The 23,379-nt window shown below is 40.7% G+C and overlaps 2 protein-coding genes across 11 annotated transcripts in view; one reads left to right on the plus strand and one right to left on the minus strand.

Moving 5' to 3' along the window:
• The window catches only part of MAK (male germ cell associated kinase), a 56,215-nt gene extending 54,011 nt beyond the window's left edge, over positions 1-2,204 (plus strand). For 6 of the 7 annotated variants that reach the window (XM_077886373.1, XM_077886372.1, XM_077886375.1 and 3 more), the window contains one exon: positions 680-2,204. In XM_077886373.1, coding sequence (XP_077742499.1) covers positions 680-834 — 155 coding nt within the window. In that variant the 3' untranslated portion in view covers positions 835-2,204. The remainder of the gene's footprint in view (positions 1-679) is intronic. The other variant, XR_013373895.1, reaches the window with a different exon arrangement.
• Positions 2,205-13,872: 11,668 nt separating this feature from the next.
• Positions 13,873-21,735, minus strand: TMEM14C (transmembrane protein 14C). Of its 4 annotated transcripts, XM_077886473.1 has the most exons (7): positions 21,581-21,716; positions 20,531-20,590; positions 20,341-20,408; positions 19,945-20,021; positions 18,837-18,938; positions 15,295-15,382; positions 13,873-14,368 (listed from the first exon to the last, which is right to left on the minus strand). In XM_077886473.1, the coding sequence occupies exons 3-7, from the start codon at positions 20,361-20,363 to the stop codon at positions 14,314-14,316; spliced, it is 345 nt and encodes a 114-aa protein (XP_077742599.1). In that variant the 5' UTR covers positions 20,364-20,408; positions 20,531-20,590; positions 21,581-21,716; the 3' UTR covers positions 13,873-14,313. The 4 variants fall into 4 exon arrangements, with proteins under 4 accessions (XP_077742599.1, XP_077742598.1, XP_077742600.1 ...); XM_077886472.1 differs by lacking the exon at positions 20,531-20,590 and having other exon boundaries at positions 21,581-21,735; XM_077886474.1 differs by lacking the exon at positions 20,531-20,590 and having other exon boundaries at positions 21,586-21,684.
• Positions 21,736-23,379: the final 1,644 nt, after the last annotated feature.

A 23,379-nucleotide genomic window follows, 5' to 3' on the forward strand; every position in this document is an offset into this window, starting at 1 on the left:
AATCTATTATGGAACGCCCTCCGTGTGGCTCCCTGAAGCCAGAAATTGGTAGGATTCACAATTACAAATAAATTTTCTGTAATGGGTATTATGCTTAAATATTATTCAGATATAACCACTGTGTGATTTTACAAAGTCACCAACACTGGGAGTATTGCCTGTTGAACGTGAACCAAGAAATTTTTGTCATCGTAGCTGATGTTGCCTACCTAAATGTGTTAGAGCATTTGAGGGAACCCAATAAAGAAATAGTATCAGAACTGTAAACCAGAAATATTGGCTCTTAAAGCTACTGAGAATTCTGTATCAACATAACACTGTTAGAATTTTTAGTTTTAGTTTAAAAAAAAAAAAACAACCTAGAGACCACTGAACAAATCTTTTAAACTCTAAACTTCCCCATAAAATAAAAAGATAGGGAAGCCCGGGTGGCTTAGTGGTGTAGTGCCACCTTCAGCCCAGGGCATGATCCTGGAGTCCCGGGATTGAGTCTCACGTCGGGCTCCCTGCATGGAGCCTGCTTCTCCCTCTGCCTGTGTCTCTGCCTCTCTCTCTCTTTCTTCTGTCTCTCATGAATAAATAAATAGAATCTTAAAAAAAATAAAATAAAAAGATAAATTGCTTTAAATTTGATAATCAAATGCATAAAATTCTAACTTCCAATTCTCATTTCTTCCAGAATATACCTGGAACACAAAACCCAGTCGGGGGCAGTTTTCAGGACCTACTTACAATCCTACGGCCAAGAATCTCAATATTGTGAACCGTGCACAGCCAGTTCCCTCAGTGCATGGGAGGACAGACTGGGTGGCCAAGTACGGCGGCCACCGGTAGGAGTCTGGCAGCCACCAATAGGAGTCTGATGTGAAGCCCCACAGCATTGCTCCATAGAGTCCATGCAAGTCCCCTGTCCCTGGGAAATGTCTACAGATGTCTATTTCCAATGAGTTCTAGAAGAAAAATGTAGTGGGTACTTGGAAAAGCAAAAACCATCTATTTTCTTTCTTTCCTAGAAATGAAATGCATTTTCTTAGCACCAGTTGCCCACAGTGCTGATATATGGGTAGGACTTTACAAAGTATTGAATAAACTATTTGCCAAAGTATCAAGTATTTGATCTACAAATTAATAGTTACTAAGTATGATAAGAATCTTTTTAAAAAAGGCCTTCAGGAAGTGTTTAGAGTGTTTTAGTTTTCATGTTATTTGCCTAAATTAATATTTCATCAATTGGCCTCAGAGATGTGTCTTTTTATAGCAATGAGGTAGACCTCTGTGGGCTGTCAGTTATGGTTCTTATTTGGCTAAGGCTCTACCCTACGAGTTTGGCAATAACAAAAAATGTTCATTTATCTTTTTTTCTACTTTGAAATTATGGAAGTGATAGTAATTCCATCGTGAGCAGCGTATTTTTCTTAGGAATAAATTTAACATAAAGATCTCAAAATTATGTCACCCAATTTTAGTGGAGTCTACTTGTTTTGATTTTGATCAACACATCTCCCATGAATTCGTGGTGACTATCAAACCCAACAGCTTCAAGACTCCCAAATCAACCAAGTCAAGGTTCTCTCACCTTCACATCATTAGGAAAGTTCTTGAAACTGTGATGTGTTCATCAGACTTTCAAAATACTTTCTTTCCATGTTCCTACTATACACAAAAATGAGGTGTGCCACTTGTCCCCCAAAGCAAACTCTTGCTGCTGATCATTGACCTTGACATTTACTCTGAAAAGCAATTGCATTCAGCTGCTATAAGCAATGATTTCACTTAGTACAATTTTTTTCCTTTAATTTCTAAAGTTGTACTTAAAATAGACATTTTGAACTTGGGACTACTCTTATTTAAACCTACCATTTTATGGACTGAACATTAGTACTGTATATTCTTTTTAAAGAATAATGTTATCACAACTGCTATTTTTATGTATTTTCTGACTTTGTAACAAATGCTAATGTAATTGGTATCAACTTGTGAACATTATACAAAGACATCATAAAATGATAGTAATATGGTATTTTTGTACAGAAGATTCAGCTCACCTTGTTGAAAAATGTTAAAATCTGAAGAGTAATTTATGTTGATGGTAATGGTTATATATATTTGTACAGTTTTAATGTCTCAAAGCTAAAAAATTATTTTGTGTTGCTGGGAAGCTTTTATATTTCTCAATAGATACTAAAATAAATATGGTTAACTGATGTGTTTTATTGACACTTTTACACTTTATACTTATTCTTTGAGGCCTATTTGTCGTTATCATACAGGCTTGTTTTTCTAGCAGTTTTAGATTTGTGGAAAAATTCATTGGAAAGTAGTTTCCATATACCCCCACCCCATTCAGTTCCCATCCCGGATTTTCCTGATTACTAACATCTTGCACTAATGTGGGACATCTGCTGTAAGTGATGAGCCGGTATCAGTACAACTTCAGTCCATAGTTTACATTAGGGTTCATGCTTTGTGTTGTATATTCTATGGGTTTTGACAGATATATAATGGCATGTATCCACCATTACAGTATCCTAGAGATTACATTGCCCTAAAAATCCACCATTCATCCTTCTCTCCCACTCCTCAAACCTCCGGCAACCACCAATTTTTAAATCATCTCCACAGTACTCCCGTCCAGAATGTCACATAGTTGGAATCATATACTGGCTTTTCACTTAGCAAGATGCATTTAAGTTTCTTCCGTGTCTTTTCGTAGTTCCATGGCTCATGTTTGTTTATTGCTAACTAGTATTTCATTGTATATATGCACCACAGTCTATCCATTCACCTACTGAAAAATATTGTCAAGTCTGGGCGGTTATGAATAATGCTGTTACAAACATTCGTTGCATATTTTTGTGTGGACATCAGTTTACACCTCATTTGGCTAAGTTCCAAGCAGCATAATTCCTGGATTGTCTGGTAGCAGTATATTTAGTTTTAGAAGAAAACACTAGGCTCTCTTCTAAGGTGGCTGTACCATTTTGCACTCCCACCAGCAGTGAATGAGAATTTCTGCTGCTCTACATTCTTCACCACCATTTGGTATTGTCAGTGGTTTAGATTTTGGGCATTCTAGTAAGTGTATAGCCGTATCTCATTTTAATTTGCAGTTCTCTGAGGACATATGATGCAGACCATCTATTCATATGCTTATTTTCCATCTATATATCTCCTTTTATGGGGTACTGTTCAGATCTTCTGCCCATTTAAAAACTGGATTACTCATTTTCTTACTGTCGAGTTTATTTGTATATTTTGTATCATTTATTTTGGATAACAGACCCTTATCAGATACATCTTTTACAGATATTTCCTTGCAGTTTCTTGTCTTTTTGTTCTCTTAACAGTGTCTTTCTCACTGCACAAGTTTTTAATTTTAATGAAGTACAACTTGTCAATTTTTTCTCTCTTTATAATTCTGGTGGTGTATCTAAGAAATCATCACTGAACCCAAGCTCACCTGATTTCTCTTGTTATCTTTGGAAGTTTTACACTTTTGCATTTTACATTTAATCTCTGGATCCATTTCAGGTTCATTTTTGTAAAAGATGTTAGGTCTGTGTCTAGATTTTTCTTTCCTTATTTTGCATGTTTAGGTCCAATTGTTCCAGCACCATTTCTTGAAAACAAAAAAACAAAAACAAAAAACTATCCTTTCTCCACCAAACTGTCTTTGCTAGTTTCTCAAAGATCAGTTGACTGTATTTCTAGGTGTCCATTTCTGGGCTTTCTATTCTTTCCCATTGATCTGTGTCTATTCTTTCACCAATGCCACAGTGCCTTGATTAACTATAGCTTTACAGAGGTTTTGAAGTCTTAATGTTAATGTTAGTCTTTCAACTTTGTTCTTCAATATTATGTAGGCTATTTTGGGTCTCTAACCTCTCCAATATAAACTCCAGAATCAGTTTGCCAACATCCCATAGAATAATTTTCTGGGATTTTGGTTGGTATTGGACTGGATCTAGATCAAATTGGGAAGAACTTAAATCTTGACTGTAGTGAGTTTTCTTGTAGTGCATGGACTATCTACTGGCATCTTTCGTCAATGTTCTGTAGTTTTCCTAATATAGATCCTATATATATTTGTTAAATTTATATGTAAGCATTTCTTTTTTAGTGCTAATGTAAATGGTATTGTATTTTAATTTCAAACTTCAATTGTTCATTCCTCATATATAAGAAAGCAAATGACTCTTGAAAATTAACTTTGTATCCAATAACTGTTATTATCATTTATTAAGTCCAGGAGTTTCTTTGTTGATTCCTTGAGATTTTTCAACAATTACTACATCTACAAACAAAAAATTTTATTTCTTCTTTTCCAATTTATCTTTTATTTCCTTTTATTATACTATAGGGCTTCCAGTAAAATCTTGAATAGACGTGGTAAGAGTGAACATCCCTGCCTTGTTCCTGATATTAGTTGGAAAAGATCTAGTTCCTCCCCATTAAGTATGAGTTAGCTGTAGATTTTTTGCAGATGTTCTTTATCAGATTGAGAAAGTCCCTCTCTATTCCTTGTTTGCAGGAATGGGTATTGGATTTTGTCACATGCTTTTCCTGCATCTATTGCTACAATCATTGATTATATAACTTTTTTTCTGTACCTTGTGGATGGGATGGGATTACATTAATTGATTTTTGAATGCTGAACTAGCTTTGTATACCTGGAATAAATCCCACTTGTTGGGGCACCTGGGTGGATCAGTTAATTAAATGTCAGACTCTTCATTTTGGCTCAGAACATGATCTATCCACTTACAAATTCAAAAATATTGTTCTAAACAGTGTTTCCAAAAGGAAAAAAACAAAAAAAAACACTCTTTTGCACTCCCAAAAGTGCAAAAACACTCTTTAGAAATGGACAATATACCTCTGTATTAAAACCTGTAAAATTCAGCCAAAAGAGAGCTCATGGAAAAAAAAGCATACACTTGATCTATTTCTGGAAAAACAAAAACAAAAACACAAGTAGGAGCACAGAAAATAGGCTGAATTTGAGCATTTAGCTTAAGAAATTAGAAAATAACAAATTAAATATAAAAAGAGGGCAAAGAAAATTATAATCAAATAAAAGATCTCACCCCAGTAGCAACAAGCATATCTAGCATCCAGATATTGATTTCTAATACCAATATCCAGTAAAAGGAACCAGGGCTTTCTGGAGAAATGACAGATTTTAGTACTGAGCATGAAATATACAATATGATACAAGAGATCTTATAGTGCTAGAAAATAACATTACAAACAAAAGCCAAAAAGCCAATAAGCAGAAGCCCACATCGATGGGCTAGGTGAAAGAAAGGAGCTAAATGAAAGACCTCCTAATGGCTCAAAGTGCAACACTTTGAGAAAAAAAATTAATAAAATATTGTATTATAACCCAAAATGAGAAATGCATATCCCTGAGTCTATACTGATATAAATAAGTGAATTAAATAGGGGAAAAAAGTCAAATCTCCCATGCAGAATTCCCAAATTTATGTAGATATTCCACCTTCAAGGAGGAAAAGTACAACTCCTCAAACCTAAGTACAAACTGTACACAGCGACTTCCCTTCAAAGAGTATAGGAAGGGAGAAAAAGGAATAACACATCTGCGTGAATACCTCAAGTCAGATGATCAAGGTCAAAATCAAGAATACCATGTTCATATATGTGACTTTAGTATTATGTCATGAAAATGGCACTTTACCTCTGTGGCCCTCCTTCTAAAATTCTGTAACTCCAGTCTGACCATAAGGAAAACACTAGACAAATTCTAACAGAAGAACATTCTACAAAACACTTGGTTGGTATTCCCCCCAAATTACCAGAGTCATCAAAAACAAGGCAAATCTGAGAAATAGTCATAGCCAAGAGAAACATAAGGAGATACGACAACTAAATGTAATCTGGGATCCTAGGTAAGATCCTGGAATAGAAAAACAGTATCAGTTTAGAAACTCAGAAAATCTGGATAAAATATGGACTTTAATTAATGTACCAATACTGACTCATTAGTTCTAACAAATATGCTATTAATAATAGGGAATGTGGGGTGTAGGTATATGGGAACTCTGTAGTATCTTCTCAAAACGGTCCTAAAAAGTGTATTTTTTAAAAAGTAGATTTGACAAATCTATATATTGAGCAAGTATTTACTAAGTACCTATTATGTACTAAATGTCATATATATGGTAGTAACAAAAGGGTCATTTTCCCTGACCTCAAAGAACATAAATTCTGGAGGTAGACATTAAAGAAACACGCATAAATTTGTATATTAGCAAATCATGATAGGTATGTTATTAAGAAAATAGGAAGTTAGGGAGTTGAAAGAAGAAACCTAAATGTTGAGAGACAACTGAATGGTTTTAAGTCTAGGAGTCTAAATATACTTGAAATATGCCTCTGCCTGCTAGGTAGAGAAAGAACTGTTGAGTCAAACCATGAAAATGAGGAATCCTACTAGAAGATTAAAAGATGGTAAGGTTTAGACTTGGGTATTGGCAAGGTATGGTAGAGAATTAAGTATGAATAGAAAACTACTAGGTTTTATTTTATTTTATTTTTTTTTATTTTTTATTTTTTTTACTACTAGGTTTTAGTTTCTTCTTTCTTGCTACTTTCTAGAACTTTCTCAGTTCAATATGTTCTTAGTTGCTTGTCTTAGATTTTCTAAATAGACAAATATATTAACTGTTTAAAATGTTTAATTTCTTTCTTTCCAGTATTTATACCTGATTTATCTCTCATGTTTTATTGCTTTGTCTGGTGTCTCTAGAATAATGTTAATCTTGTCAGTAACAGCAAATATATTATTATTTCTCACATGAACACAAAGCCACCAGACTAAATAAATGGTAGCTAATAAAAACCTAAGGCACATAATATGCTCGAGTCAAAAAGCACTTGAATTAGTGTCAATTCATTTTGTTCAGATTGCTACCTAATTTAAATATACATATGAAAATGTTCCCATTCATTATAACAAAAAGTATAAAATATCCTATAATAATCTTAATAGAAATACAAAGAAATAAATGAATACAGCTCTAAAATATTGACATTAAAAAAAAACTAACAACCAGAAAACAATGTGCAAAATGATAATGAGTATGTATCAATAATTACTTTAATAGGCCTAAATGCTCCAATCAAAACACATAGGGTGGTTAAATGGATTAAAAAAACAAGACCCATCTATATTCTATCTACAAGAGACTCACTTCAGATATAAAGACAAATATAGACTGAAAGTGAAGAGATGGAAAAGATATTCCATGCAAATGGAACCAAAAAGCTATAGTAGCAATACTCATCAGACAAAACTTTTAATGACTGCAACAAAAGACAAATGTTACATAATGATTAAAGGGTCAATCCAAGAAAAAAATAGAACATACCTAACCAGGAGTACTTAAATATATAAAACAACTATAAGCAGACATAAAGAGGGAAATTGACAGTAATACTGTAATAATAGGAGACTTTAATATTCCACTTACATTAATGGACAGATTATCAACAAAAAAAGTCAACAAGGAAATACTGTCCTTAAAAGATCAAACCAGATAGACTTAATTAGATTTACACAGAAAAAAAAAAAAAAATTTACACAGAACATTTCATCTCCAAACTACAAAGTACACATTCTTTTCAAGTGCACACTGAACATTCTCCAGGATCACTTTAGGCTACAAAACAAGTCTCAATAATTTAAGAACACATATCATATCAAGCATCTCTTCCAAGCACAACAGCATGAAGCTAGAAATCAATTACAAAAGTAAAACTGAGAGGAAAAAAAAAAAAAAAAAAAAAAACCAAAAAACAAAACCCACAATACATGGAGACTAAGAAACCAATGGGCCAAAAAAAAAAAAAAAATTAAAAAATTAAAAAAAAAAAATCAAAAATCACCTTAAGACAAATGAAAATGGAAACAAGACTTTCCAAAATCTACAGGACACAGTAAAAGCACTTTTAAGAGAAAGGTTTATAGCAATAAGCAAGAAACAAAAATTTCAAATAAATAACCTAACTTCATACCTAAAGGAACTAGTAAAAGAACAACCAGAAAAAAAGCCCAAAGTTAGTAGAAGGAGGGAAATAATAAAGATCAAATGGAAATAAATGATCTAGGGGGAAGGAAGGGAAGGAGGGAGGGAGAGAGGAAAAAGAAAACGAAAGCTAAAAATGGAACTATCCTACAATCCTGCAATTCCATTTCTAGGTACTTAAACAAAAACACCAATCTAAATAGACATATGCACCCCTACAGTCAATGGTGCAGTGGCACCATTATATTATACCTAAAATATGGAAGCAACCTAAGTATCTACAAACAAATATAAAAGTACCATCACTGATATACATCTGAAACTAATAGGATGTTGTTTACTAATTATGCTTCAACCAAAAAACTGAATTAAATGAAGGGACATACAACATTCTTGGTTGGGTTGAAGAGTAAATATTTTAAAGCTTTCAATTCCTCCAAAATTTACCTGTGATTCAGTGCAATCGTAACAAAAATCCCAAGTAAATTTTAAAAAATTATAAAGCTAATTCTAGATTTATCTAAAAAGTACATCTTAAGAGTAATAATGACCAGACTTACACTACCAAATATCAAAATATATGTAAATCTACAGTGATTAATACAATTTGGCACTGAGAGAGAAAAACAAATCTATGGAACAGACTAGAAAACTTAGAATGTGTCCCAAATATGGAAATTCAGTACATGGTAAAGGTGGCATTTCAAAGCAATGAGAGGAAGGACACATTACATGAATAAACAACATTGAAGGTAAGGAGTTTTTTTAGAAAAATTAATTCAGAAAGAGCTCTAATTTTTTTCCTAAAGATTTTATCTATTTATTCATGAGAAACACAAACAGAGAGGCAGAGACACAAGCAGAGGGAGAAGCAGGCTCCCTGCCCTGCGAGGAGTCTGATACAGGACTAGATCCCAGAACCCCAGGATCATGACCTGAGCAAAAGGCAGACGTTCAACCACTGAGCCACCCAGGTGCCCCAGAAAGAGCTCTAATTTGCAACATCACACAAAAATAAATTCTAAAGGCAACAAAAATAGAAGCCTAAGAAATAAAACTATAAAAGTACTCGATGAAAATAATAACAGGGGATCCCTGGTAGCTCAGCAGTTTAGCGCCGCCTTCAGCCCAGGGTGTGATCCTGGAGTCCCCAGATTGAGTCTCACGTTGGGCTCCCTGCATGGAACCTGCTTCTCCCTCTGCCTGTTTCTGCCTCTCTCTCTCTCTCTCTATCATGAATAAATAAAATCATTAAAAAAAAAGAGTAAGTGTTTTTTTTTCTTTTACTAGAGAGCCACACACTAAGAAAACAAAAAACAAAAACTAGAACAGCTCACAGAAAAAAATACACATCACTAGTCAGCAAATATATGAAAAATGTTTAATAACTCATTACTAAATAACAATTCGATATTTTTGGCTTAGATTGGGTTGGCAAACTACGGTCAGTGAACTAACTCTGGTCCACTGTGCCTGTTTTTAGACAGCCAGCATGCTAACAATGTTTTTGTTTTCAATCAAAATAGTATGGTTGAAAAAAATAAGATTACTCTTTTATGATCTGCGAAAATCATATGAAATTCAAGTTTTAAGGTCCATAAAGTAAACAACAGCCATGCTCGTTTATGTACCATTTATGGCACCTTTTCCTCTACAACAGAACCGAATAGCTAGAACAGAGACAGTGTGGCCCACAAAGCCTAAAATACTTACTATCTGGCCATTTACAGAAAGTTTCCAAAGTCCTAATTTAATCTGCCAAAGAAAAAGTCTGATAAGGGGGGCGCCTGGGTGGCTCAGTGGATTAAACCTCCAATGCTCAGTTTCAACTCAGATTATGATCTCAGGGTCCTGAGAGCAAGCCCTGTGGAGCTCTGCACTGAGCCTGCTGAAGATTCTCTTTCTCCCCCCTGCACCCGCCCCCCCCACCCTGACACGCCCGCCCTCGCACTCTCATTCTCTAAAAAACAGTGTGATAAATTACAACATTAGCAAATGTGGGGAAACAAAATCTCATGACCATTACTGCTGAAAGTATAAAGCAATGCAATTCTTCTGAGGACAATTAAAATGTTAAATGCTCATCGGCTTTGATGCAGGTTTTAGGGATATAACATAAACATTCTCGTACATGAGAGCTCCAGAATTTACACAGTAATATTCCTTCACACAGCATTCTTTTTAACAGCAAAAAGCTTTAAACAAGGTACTTTTCTATCAGTAGCGGAAAGGTGAACTAGACAGTAACATCACACAATTAAAAGCCATTAAAAAGAATTTGGTGGGTCTCTATGTCCAGAAAGAAAAGGGCGTTGTTAAATGTAGTCCAGTGTAGCAAAATGTAGTATTTATCCTGTGCCTTTATGTCAACAATAACCAAAAACGGATACATTTGATGATATATGTGCAGAAAATCATAATATATGCAGGGAATACCTGGACCAATAGAGTACCAATGGTTACCTCTTAAATTGTAAGACTAAAGGTCTAAGATGGGAAGGAAATTTCATTTTACTGAATATCCTGCTTTGCTCATGCTTCTTTATCACAAGCATATCGTGCCTCAATTCTGAACAACCTTGTTAACTACCTACCTACTGTCTAATTTTTATAATTTTGGGAAAAGGACATTAAGAAGCAAGGTAACAGATCTGGCTAGGCAAAAATGTACAGACACTATAAACAAAGTTAAAAGGAAAGCAATAGACTGGGGAAAACCCCCCACAATATACAACAAAGGATTAGCACCATCAAATATAACGAGCTTCCATAAATAAGACACAACTCCAAAAAAAAAAAAAAATGAGGACAAAAATGGGGGACACCTGGGTGGCTCAGTGGTTGAGCATCTGCCTTTGGTTCAGGTTGTGATCCTGGGGTCCTGGGATTGAGTCCCGCATCAGGCTCCCCCTAGGGAGCCTACTTCTCTGCCTATGTCTCTGCCTTTCTCATGAATAAATAAAATCTTAAAAAAAAAAAAAAAAAAAAAGACAAAAATGGATTCAGTCCAAACTATCTGGGCTTAGGATACCAAGGCTTTCTAGTTATGACCTCTGCCTTTCTGTCTCATCTCATCTGCTATTGCCAATCTCACACTCTCTACCCTAGTCATACCAAATGACTTATATTTACCGAACTGTGCCAGTGTCATGCCTCTGAGGCACTTCCTGCAACTTGCAACATTTGTCAATCCTTGTTTACGAATTCCTCATTCTTCAAGGCTTGCCTCAACTACCATCTCTTCTGCGAAGCATTCCTAAACTCCTTAGGAATGGACTCCGTTGACTACTCCCTTTTCTGTGCTCCCCACCCATGTCTATCTGCCTCTAAGCATTTGTTTCTAAATTGAGGCTGGTAGTTGAGATTTCAGTCTTCTCCACTAGACTCCAGGGAGGCAAGCCACAGCTTGTTCTTTTCCTTCCAGAACCTAGCACAATCTTAGGACATTAAGTACTAGGAAACTGCAAACGGCAGAGAGACTTGGCAAGGGGATTACCGAGGCCTCTGGCATTGAAGACCATCCCACCCACCCCAGTGTGTGGGCAGCCTTAAAACTCTCAGAGCTGATTGCTAGGACCAAATAAATAAATTTCCCCCACCTTCAGGGTACCATTATTCAGAGTCTGATGCTAAGGCCCCTCCCCTAGAACTGAATATGGCCAAAATTAGTGCATTTGGCACAGATGACAGATGTAAAACTAGGGCCAACACTTGGTTGACAAACCATATTCATGGAAGCCTGGATGGGTAGCAGCTTTGATGGTCACATGTCACCTGCATACATGCACATGTGGCTGGGCTTGGAGGGAGAAGACAGAAAACACTGATAAGGATCTTTTTTTTTTTTTTTTTTTTTTTGAGAGACCAAGCAGTGGAGAGGGGCAGAGGGAGACAGAGAATCTCAAGTAGGCTCCATGCCCAGCACAGAGCTGGGTGTGGTGGGGCTGTTCTCAAAATCCTGAGATCAACACGAGATCATGATTGAGCAGACACTTAACCAACTGAGCCATTCATGTGACCCGTCAAGGATTATTAAATACATTTAACATTTAAGCATAATACTTTCAGTAGCTATTTATCAAGATGATCACAGAAAGGCTGAAAACCTAAAATGCATCTGATGAATTGAAATAAAATGACTATTGCTTTTTTGTTTAATCTTTTCTAGTACCTCTGCTCTTATAGTTCAGTTGATTCAAACACCTGAGGAACAAGAAGTCAGAACTAACGTTCACTTCTACCTGGCCCTCACACAGCAGGGTTTGGGGAAAAAAAGCATAAAGACAGAAGTCAGGGATGCCTGGGTGGGTCAGCAGTTGAGCGTCTGCTTTGGCTCAGGTTGTGATCCTGGAGTCTTGGGATTGAGTTTCACACTGGGCTCCATGCTTCTCCCTCTGCTTATGTCTACCTCTCTGTCTCTCATGAATAAATAAATAAAATCTTAAAAAAGAAACAAAAAAGACGGAGGTGAGCTCTGTGAACACAGATAATGCACAGACCGCTCTTCTCTGTGCTGAAGAACACCCAGGCCACCTGTGGTGTTCCGGCCTTTGTAACACTAACTATAACCACTTGTTTTTCTCCTAAACACGTTTCCATAAAAATCAGCTTTTAAAATACCAAAAAGATATAATACAATGTTCTGCCTACTTGATTTTCTTTGTCCATTTTCCTTTTCCTTTCAGACTATATGATACTAATGTTTAAGAAGTTCATAATAATCTGATTCACCAGAGCATGAAGTCATACTACATGCCAATGACCTATTTGTAAATGGATTTGTCCTTTTAATTTAAACCATGAATTTGGTACAACTACATGATAAAAGGTAATTACTGACTCTTCCAGGAACTCTGGAACATTTGAACTTAATCAATTATTTGCAAGTATGTGACATCAAGGACCAACCATCTCCTACCTGGGAGTAGTTGTTATTAATAGCATATGCAAGAAAAAGACCTGAAGTCTCAGTAGACCAAACCATTTAATGAGTTACTGCTGTGATGAGGCTAACCAAAAATCTAATTTTGATCCTAGCTGTATTAAGAAAAATATATGGTCTAGAATACACCACCCTGGTCACACCAAACTTACCAAACTTGTGCAGAGCTCCGGGCATTACAGTTTAAGAATAGGCCAAGGCAGTCATGTCAAAACCATGTCACATAAAACAAGGATGAGAAAATCAGGGCTCCTTTCAAGCAATTTAAGAAAACGTATAAACTTGATTAATAAGTGTTTGAATTATAAATCCAACCAATACCAGTTAGGGAAAAGGTAAGGAGCAAATAACCCTTTTCTTTTTAAATAGGAGGAAGCTAAAGTGAGTTTAGTTTGAGCAGGAGTTAATAACACTCAATGCTGAAAAGAAAGTGAGAAAAAAAAAGAAAAAAACAGGAAAAAAAAGGAAAAAAGGAAAAAAAAGGAAAAAAAAAAGAGAAAAAAAAAAGAAAGAAAAAAAAAGAAAGTGAAGTGAAAACGTGTCAATATCCAATTAATGTGTGTAGAGACCAAACCAGGCAATTCAAGTTTCAGAGGCTATTTTAGTTTCAGATTTATAGATTAGTTAATTAACCACATTTTCATTTTTTCTTCCTTTTTTGGTTATAGAGTCCTAATCTTAGAAATCCTAAGGATCATTTTTTAAAACAAGCTTCAGTGCAATGCAAAATCATAAGTAATTTTCCTTGGCCCTTAAATTATTCAAAATTGTTAATTACTAAATAAAATATTAACAGAACACTTTCACATTCCTACAGCTTCCTACTATTCACATTTCATTCTATGTTCTAGACAGCTCTGGCAACACAAAGACACCATGGAAAACATTACTTACAGTAAACTTTATTTTCAATATTTCATTTGACATTCTTTCCAGGTAGATCTGTGCTCTAAAATGAGCCAAAGAACAGAAATCCTAAAGCTCCTAAGAGACTTTTTTCACTGTTCTGAGTAGGGCATGGGGTTTCAGGGCCCTCAATGTTGATACCTAACATTTTACCCCTTGAGGCTTTACCTATAGATACAGAAAGAAGAGACAACATCATGTATAAGAATCAAACTTTATGAGAGTATAAGAAGAAGCTCTCAGGTTACATACCACCCACCTCTTTAAGGTTGTAATGATAATGACTGATTTCTTCTCCTGGAAGTTCAATGTTATTTTTTTGTTTTAAGTAAAATGTCAGAATACTTGTTTCTCTTAATACACTAAAAATAGTAGAAGTTTTAAAATTCTTCATGAGTCCAAGCTGGGACATAGCTACTACTGATGGGGTTTATTCAACACACTAATTCCAAGTTTGGCGACCATCAGCAAACTGTTCAAAAGAAACATAAACAAAAAACATCAGGTAAAGGACAGAACAGGCACTTGACTTTTTTTTCAAGAACCTAAAACTGTAGGTCCTCCACAACTACACGGTGAGGAGATGCCAAGGCACAGCAGGCACAGGTGAACCTCCACTCCTGGAAGTACCAAAGAAATTACGTGCCGAGGGGCAGTCTCACACTCCACTTGCCTTAAAATTGTACATGTGAGTCGAAGTTCCTAATCTAACAGCCGATAATTCAAAGAGATGAGCAAACTGAAGGATGGGAAGACCAAGGTCCCTCCAGGGTCACAGAGCCACATAATGGTAGATTTCCAGCCTCCAATTCACCACTTTTGACCGTGGTCTACGCTGACCATAAAGCACAATGCTTGACAGCATCATAACTATGATCAAAGTCAGGTAAGCAATCTTCTTCCAGACAGATGCTTAAAAAATCTGCCCTCAGAGTAACTTCGTTATACTTAATATATATATATATATATATTTTTTTTTTTTTTTTAAACAATCTGGTTCAAGTTTTATAACCAAACTTAGATAGCAAGGTTTAATCAAAATTCCCTTTTAGCAAAATTTTCAATGAAAGATGCCCACACAGCTAGGAAATATGGAACTCATGCTGAAAGTCACAGAAAGAGCCAGAGTCATGGCTTTGCATGAAGCTCCTTCCACTGTAGGCCGGAGCCAGGATGGACCAGACCACAAATGTGAGAACAGAGTCATGAATACAGTTACTTCGTTTTGGCATTAAGTCAACTACTGTTTCTGCATTTAATCCTGTGTGTGAATTAAATGATTTCAATGATGCCTAGCATCAGGTACGCCAGAACAAGTAAATTCCTGAACATACGAACTATTTGGGACCTTAAACTAAACTCCTCAGTAGTGAAGAACAGCAAGAAAACAGAAAATACCTGGCACCTGCGATTAAGCCTGCAGGCATAAATTTTCCAGAGTGGTAGAACCTCATTCCCATAATGCCAGCCAGGGTTCCAGAGGTAGCTGATGTGAAAGATAAGAAGAATCAAAGATCATTTCGTGTTGTATGCAGGAGAATCAGCCCTACCCCCGTTCAAGGGCCAGACCCCGTCTCACACCATCTCCTTCCCCGGGCTGGGGCAGCGCCACCAGGCTAACACAAACACTGGTACGTAAGGCGCTCAGCGTCCGGACCAAGCGGCCTTCTCGGCCTCACCTTTCACCACTCTTCAGCCAGAGGCTTCCCCCATCTTTTTTTTTTTTTTTTAAAGATTTTATTTATTATTCATGAGATGCACAGAGAGAGAGAGGCAGAGACACAGGCAGAGGGAGAAGCAGGCTCCCTGCAAGGAGCCCAATGCAGGACTCAATCCTGGGACCCCAGGATCACACCCTGGGCTGAAGGCAGACGTTCAATCGCTGAGCCACCCAGGCATCCCAGTCTTCTCCAAATTTGCCATAGGTCTTTTTTTTTCTTCCCTTTTTCCCCCGCTATTTCTTGCTGATGTATTTACGCTGTCTGCTCTTCTACTCAACAGTTGTTAAAATACCTATTATATGCCATGCATTGCACCAGGTGTTGGAGGACAAACTATCATCAAAAAAGGTCTCTAGGGGCACCTGGGTGGCTTAGTCAGTTAAGTGCCTGCCTTCGGCTCAGGGCGTGGTCCCAGGGTCCTGGGATCAAGTCCTGATTAAGGTTCCCTGCTTAGCAAGGAGCCTGCTTCTCCCTCTCTCTCTGCCTGAGATCACACGCATGCTCACTCGCTCTCTCAAATAAATGAAATCTTTTAAAAAATAAAAGGTGTCAAAATAAATAAATAAATAAATAAAAGGTGTCTAAGCAGGGAATCTAGCCTGTTCAGGAAAGTCAGGAAAGAAATTTGCTGAGGAAGTGAAGATCAAGCCAAGATCTGAAAAGTAGGAGTGAATGAGCTAAAGGGGTAAGAAAGCATATTGCAAATTGAGGGAATAATACACATGGGGCCTTGTGGGGAGAGGAAACTGAAGGCTAAAATACAGCTAGTGCAGAAGAGGGGCCAGACCTCAGAGCATGGACAGTGGTCCTCATCCTCAGAACAATGAGAAGCCATTATAAGATATCAGGCAGAGGGACACATGAACTGTAAAAACAAAATTCTAGCTTTTGCATGAAGAACAAACTGCAGGGAAACTAGAGCATGTAGGGATACCTATTAATAAACTTCCTCAGGAATGCAGGCAAAATACCAAGATAAATGGGATGAGGATGGTGGCCATGCAGACAGAGAAGGGGACAATTTAGGATATGTGCTGGAGGTTAGTACCAATAGAACTCACTGATGAATGAAATATGAAGATGGAAGAGGAGAGAGCAAGACCCAAATGGATGGAGAACCCTGAAGACCAATGTATGTGAGGACAGAAGTCAGGTTTGGGCAGATGCCTTGAGACAACAGATAAAAGATGTCAAGCACACAACTGTATATATAAGAGTAAAGCCTGGAGGAGAGATTCATCTGTGTATCTATTACCTGTTTCAATTGTAATTTAAGGCCTGGGCTGCAATGAGCCCAGCAAGAGGGTATGAAGATAAAGAGACCCAGATCTTGGGAAGCTTGGGTGGCTCAGCTGGTTAAGCATCCATTCTTGATTGTGGCTCAGATCATGTTTTCAGGGTCGTGAGACTGAGCCCCACCTCACAATTCACACTCAGCAGGAATCTGCTTGGGATTCTCTCTCTCCCCCCCTGCTCACATAAGCAGACCGACGTGCTCGCTTGCTCTCAAGTAAGTAATCTTAAACAAACAAACAAAAAATGAGCCAGGTCTTAAGAACTTCAACATTTAATGGCCAAAAAGGAAGATGGGTCAACAAAAAAGAAAAAAAAAAAAAAAGGAAAATAGAGTGGAAAATGGATTGGTATACTATGCTGAGAAAGTTAACAGGCCAACTCAAATGAGGATTGAAAGATGTACACTGCAGGGGCACCTGGGTAGCTCAGCTGGTTGAGCACCCAACTCTTGATTTTGGTTCAGATCATGATCTCCGGGTCCTGGGATCAAGCCCCATGTCAGGCTCCATGCTCAACAGGGAGTCTCCTTGAGATACTCTCTTCCCTCTCCCTCTGTTCTTTCCCTCACTTGCACGTTTGCTCACTCCAAATCTTAAAAAAATATACACTGGATTCTGAAAAATCCAGGTCACTGGCACAATCAGGGAAAGCTATTTTCATGGACAAAGGAAACAAAAATGGAATGAACGAGTCGAGAAAGTGAGATGAAAGGAAATAAAAACAAATTAACGGATTATTTTAGAGAAGTTTCTACAGAGGAAGAAGGGTGGCAAGTGGAGAAGGAAGTAGGGTCACGAGAGGTCCTGTTCTCTTTAACGGGTGAGAGGACACATGTGAACATGAGGAGGGACCCATCAACAGGGTGGATTCCAAGTAAGAGATGGCATCTTCACCAGTGATAACACTCCAGAAGGTGGAGGAGGAGAGATTCAAAGCCTGGATGGAGGGACAGGCCTTGGAGAGGAGAGAAAAAGCACAGCAGAAGGCATGGACATTGATGGCATACTGCGCCATGTAATGACTGTGTTCTTCAAGTAGGCAGTGAGGTCATTTGCTCATAGTGCAGTCAGAAATGAGAAAAAACAAGTCTGAAAGTCATTCAGGAGCTTGAGTGCAGGAGCTGGGAGGCAGAGCTGAGGGCTGGGCACCTCCCTCTTCCCCAGCACATCCCATCAGCCATTGCTGACCTCTCCCTTCTCAGCCCGTGCCAACTCCTGCAAACCACTGTTAACATGCTTGTTCTCCCCACCACCCTTATAAAGGCCAAAACTATAGGAGTTCTGGCTCTGCGGGTTTGTCGAGACAGTGAGGCCCATATTCCCAGTGCAATGTCTGAAACATGGGTGGAGCTCAATAAAAATGCACCCAAAGCCACCCTGATAAGAAGTAATCTTCCCTTCCTGGTGCTCCTCCCCATCTGTGCTGCTCACAGGGGACTCCGGCAGCCCCACAGACTCATGTTTCAAGTCAGTCAAGGCAAAGGCTCCTTGAAGGCAAGGCCTATGCCACACATTCAGATTAGCGCTAAAGGGCTAATAAATGATTTTCAAATGTGAAAAATGCAATATTGATGCAAACCTAACCCTGACATGTGATCCTTTGGTAATGCTCAAGCATACAGTCTTCAATGGGCAATCATAATGATTAAGAGACATATACTTGCCTTGTACAAGTTTATTATTAGTATCGTTGGCTAAATCTAAATTTATGAAGCATGAAAACCTTTCCACATTTTGCACACAGAAAATAAACAGAAACCAGCACAACTTCCCCTACCCCCAATTTTAAAACTTCCCTAGCACTGAACAGTAGTAGTAAAACTGTCTTCTTGCAAAGAACCTGCCACATTCCACCAAACCAGAGCCTTTTGTTAGAGTATCCTGGATACGTAATTATACCAGTGAGACAGTGACACTGACATACCTAGGAAAACCCAAATGTTCCTCGGATCTTGAGACAGCTGATAAGCACCCAGGCCTGCTAAACTACCAAAAAACAGCCCAGCAGCCAGTGATGGGACACTACCTGTGAGGAAGCAAACAGAGTCCTGTGTTATAATGTCAGACACTCATTTCATGAACAGAATTCACCAAATTTTCTTTCCCTACAGAGTAAATTAGGAAAGAGAATTAATCTCAACACAGCTCATAACCAAAGAGCTCCCAAGCATGAAAATGTTCTGGGGAGCTTGCTATTTTACAAAGAAAGTAGTGTAATATCATAAATATTCCTCCTTAATAGACAGATGCTTCCATCTAGGGAGAAAAGGGCTCCTAACCTGGCCTGACTAACCTGCCAAGAGCTAGACTTGTCCATAGGCAGGACCTCAGGCAAATTGCGAGAAAGGAGAAATTGCATGAAAATGTTTTGGGGAGCTTGCTATTTTACAAAGAAAGTAGTGTAATATCATAAATATTCCTCCTTAATAGACAGATGCTTCCACCTAGGGAGAAAAGGGCTCCTAACCTGGCCTGACTAACCTGCCAAGAGCTAGACTTGTTCATAGGCAGGACCTCAGGCAAATTGCGAGAAAGGAGAGGGCAATAGGGCCAATGAGTTTTTTTTTTTTTAAATAGTCATAAATAAATAAAATCTTTTTTGGAGAATGGGAATCTGGTGTGTGTCTGTGTGTTGGAGTAGGGATACAGGCTAGAAAGGAGGTAGAAAGACTTAAGTCTAACGAGGAGACTTCAAAAAAGGTTTTTCCTACTTCAAGGGCAGGGATGACACTCTGGGGTCAAGGCTGATGTGTGGTGGTCAATGATAACAACAACCTACTACGACCCTGCCCAGCAGCTCTAGATAAAGAAGCCAAGACCAAGTCAGCAGACAAGAAGCCTGACTCCGGTCCACCAGATAACCGAAAAGCAAGTGCAGGAGGAGCTTAAGGGATGCACGAGAAGCCTGCACTCAAGCTAAGGAGCTTAAGGCAAACTTGACTCAAAAAAGACTGCACTCTGGGGACCCTGAGGACTCTCTTTACCAGCAACAATGTGAAAATCTTAAGAGGTTAAATAGCTACACACCATACCTGCTTTCGCATAGCCAATGATCCCACCAGAAGCAACCAGCGCCGCATAACCAAAGCCAATCCAGTGTATAGGCACTCTGAAAATGAACAAGTAAGAAATCAGTGCCAACCAGGTCTAAAAAAACAAAACAAAAACCAATGACAGAATGGGACTGAAGCATCATCATTCCAGAACAGCCCTATCACTGCACAAATGAAGATAGATCCCAGAGGTTAGGTGACTTGCCCCCTAGGCATGCCAGAGGCTAGGGATTCAAACCCAGGTCCCTGGCCTACATGTCCACCCTCCCATACCCTATGCTGCCCAGCAGTCTACTCATAGGGCCCTCTTCAGATAAGGAAAGCTCTGGTTTTGAGACGTTCCTGGCTATTTCCCCTCCCATTCACTGTACTTACAGTGGGCCAGAGTCCTTCTGCATCGTTCTCCTTCACTCTGACCAGACAGCAGAGTACGAGGCCTGCACCTGCCGACGAGGGGCTGGATCAGAGGTGGTTACGAGCACGGCTCTCTAGCACCCAGAAGGAAGCAGGTAGAAGTTCCAGCTCCACCCTGTAGTAGCTAAGAAGTAACGGGCTAGCTCCCAACCTCTCTTAGCTTCCTTCGTTGTACTGTGAGGATAAGTATGGTACAAACTTCCTAGGGCTCCTGTGGGCATCAAACGGTGCAATAAGTAAAAGTGCTGGGGGGGGGGGGGTGGGCTTGGTCAGTGAAGCGTCTGCCTTTGGCCCAGGTCATGAGCCCGGGGTTCTGGATCCAGCCCTGCCTCGGGCTCCCTGCTTACTGGAGAGTCTGCTTCTCCTCCTCCCCCTGCTTGTTGTGCTCTATCAAATAAATAAATAAACTCTTAAAAAAAAAGAGAGAGAGAGAGTGTGCTTGGCACATATAAAAGCTGAGCAGACACCAACCGTTCTGGTAATAACCTTCATTCTAACAACACAGGCCTACAGGAGACTCAACAAAAAGCGCTGACCGGCCCCGCCCAGGTAAGGCGTTCACCTTTTCATCAGCTAACCAACTGACTACTGAATCAGAAACTAAGTCTCTCCTGTGCCCTGGATTCACCTATTTTAATTGCCCCCTTTTCCCGCCCTTCCCCAAAGCACCGAATTACTGCAATACTCAACATCTGCAAAGCTTTCGAATCCAAATCACACTTCTTGTTAGACAGAGGCCGGTGAGGGGCTAAAATGCAGGGAAGCCCAGGTCACAACGTGGGACACTTGGCTCGTGGCGAAGTAGGGAATGACTCCTGCTTTATCTCAAAGAAATGCATTTGGTGGCCAGTGAGGGCTCAGCGTGAAAGCAATTCACACTGAAGTTTTTAACTGTGGGGCCAGGGGCGCTTGGAACTGTGCCGGCCAGGAATTCCAAGTAGCACCGAGCTGGAGCGGTAAAATCCCCGGGCAACCATCGCCACCACGCTGCATCTGCAAAGCAGCTGTCCCAGGAGCTCAGGGCTCCTGCAGGATTCACGGCCTATTTTAAGGAAAGCAAAACATGCGCGACGAGAAGGGCGACCATGACGCAGCCTGAAGGCCCTGCCGGACCCGGGGGACGAGCACTGGGTGACAGCAAAGCCCCTTAGCTAACCCCCAAAGGTCTAAGAGGCACAAGATAACATAAACCCCCAAGTACCGAACCGCTGCGCGCCGGCCTGCACCGGGCGACGAGGGCGCGCAGACGTGAGACGCGAGCGACGGTCCGGCCGGAAACGCCGCCGCACGCTCTGCGTCCCGAGGGCAGGGCGGAACGTGGGGCGGGGCGAGCAGGCAGCCGGGCTCCAGGGGCGGAGTCGCGGCGCGCGCATGCGTCCCGGGGAGGCGAGGCGCATGGGGTGGGGCTCGGGGGGGGCGGAGTCGCGGCGCGCGCAGGCGTCCCAGAGAGGAGAGGGGCATGGGGCGGGCTCGCGGGGCACAGTGGCGGCGCGCGCATGCGTCCCAGAGAGGAGAGGGGCATGGGGCGGGCTCGCGGGGCGGAGTCGCGGCGCGCGCATGCGTCTCAGGTAGGCGAGGCGCATGGGGCGGGGCTCGCGGGGCGGAGTCGCGGCGGACGCGCATGCGTCCCGGGGAGGCGAGGCGCTTGGAACGGGGCTCGAGGGGCGGGATCGCGGCGGGCGCAAAAGCCCCGGGTAGGTGAGGCGCAAGGGGCGGGGCACGAGGGGCGGAGTTTGAGGCGCGCGCATGCGTCCAGGTGCGCGAGGCACATGGGGCGGGGCTTGGGGAGGAGGAGTCGCGGCGCGCGCATGCGCCCCGGGTACGCGAGGCACATGGGGAGGGGTTTGAGGGAGGAGTCGCGCATGCGTCTCGGAGGCGGGGCCGGGTCTGGGGCGGGGACTCGCGCTCCGCCCCCTGAGTCCCGTGGAGTCAGCTCCGACTAGGCTGAGCTAGGAAGTGTGGCTCGCCAGAAACCTCCCTGCAGCCTAGGATTTGAGTCGGGTCTTGCAAGAAGCATCGCGATCTGCGGCACGCTTGAGGGTGGAGGCCACGGTTAAGAGACAAGGGCACCCGAGGATGGGCTCTGAAAGACCCTCTAGCCGGCGGGCCTGGGGTAAGCCGGGGGCATGCCCTCCAGGACGACTGTCACTCTGGCAGGTCAGGGGTTTGCCTGCAATGCTGACAGCTGCTTTCTTGCTGCAGAGACGGTGGCCACAAGCCAGACAGTGTGTGACTTGGGGTGTTTACTTGAGCAGCATCTTAAGGGAGGAGAAGAGGTCAGTTAAATCTAATTTCCTGCTACCTCTGTATGCCCCAGGATTCACAAAACGTGATTCTTTTCCCACTGCCGATCTGCTCTCTTCCTTACATTGCCTGCACGATCACTCAGTTGCCACACACCAAAATTTGGGTGTTTATCCTTGACGGCTCTCTTCTTCATCTCCTACAAGAATCGACATAGATAAATCTTAACAGATACAATCCTGAGTGGAAGAAGGAAATTGCAGCTCGTACAGTCTCAAATATAAACTTTCCAGGGGCACCTGGGTGGCTCAGTGGTTGAGCATCTGTCTTCGGCTCAGGTCGTGGTCCTGGGGTCGAGATGGAGTCCCACATCAAGCTCCCCGCTGGAAGCCTGCTTCTCCCTCTGCCCGTGTCTCTGCCTCTCCCGGTCTCTCAAGAATAAATAAATAAAATCTTAAAAAAAAAAAAAATAACCCTCTGGTGGCCCCCTTTCTCATGCAGTAGCCTGTAACGTCCTACACATCTACCTCCCTACCCTCAGCTCACTTTCATCTCCCTTTTGCTTATGTTGCTGCGGCCTCCTTGTTCCCACTTCTGATCACTGACACCAGCCGCTTCATCGCCCAGAACTTCCCAGATAATCTCCCAGTTCACTTCCTTGTCTCCTTTATGTCTCTATTCAAATATCACCTTGTCAATGAGGCCTTCCTGGATCTTGCTTAAAATTGCAACACATATGGGGCACCTGGGTGGCTC

Source organism: Canis aureus, chromosome 37, assembly GCF_053574225.1.
Source record: "Canis aureus isolate CA01 chromosome 37, VMU_Caureus_v.1.0, whole genome shotgun sequence".
Lineage (NCBI taxonomy): Eukaryota > Metazoa > Chordata > Mammalia > Carnivora > Canidae > Canis > Canis aureus.

What these genes read in the sequence shown, in the direction of transcription:
- TMEM14C (XM_077886472.1), bottom strand. Translation starts at nt 20,363, where the DNA reads ATGCAGAAGGACTCTGGCCCACT. An exon ending in CAGAAGGACTCTGGCCCACT is followed by an intron (nt 20,022 to 20,340) that starts GTAAGTACAGTG and finishes GTTCATTTTCAG; the next exon opens with AGTGCCTATACACTGGATTG. An exon ending in GGCTTAATCGCAGGTGCCAG is followed by an intron (nt 14,369 to 15,294) that starts GTATTTTCTGTT and finishes TCTTTTGAACAG; the next exon opens with TTTGCTGATGGTCGCCAAAC.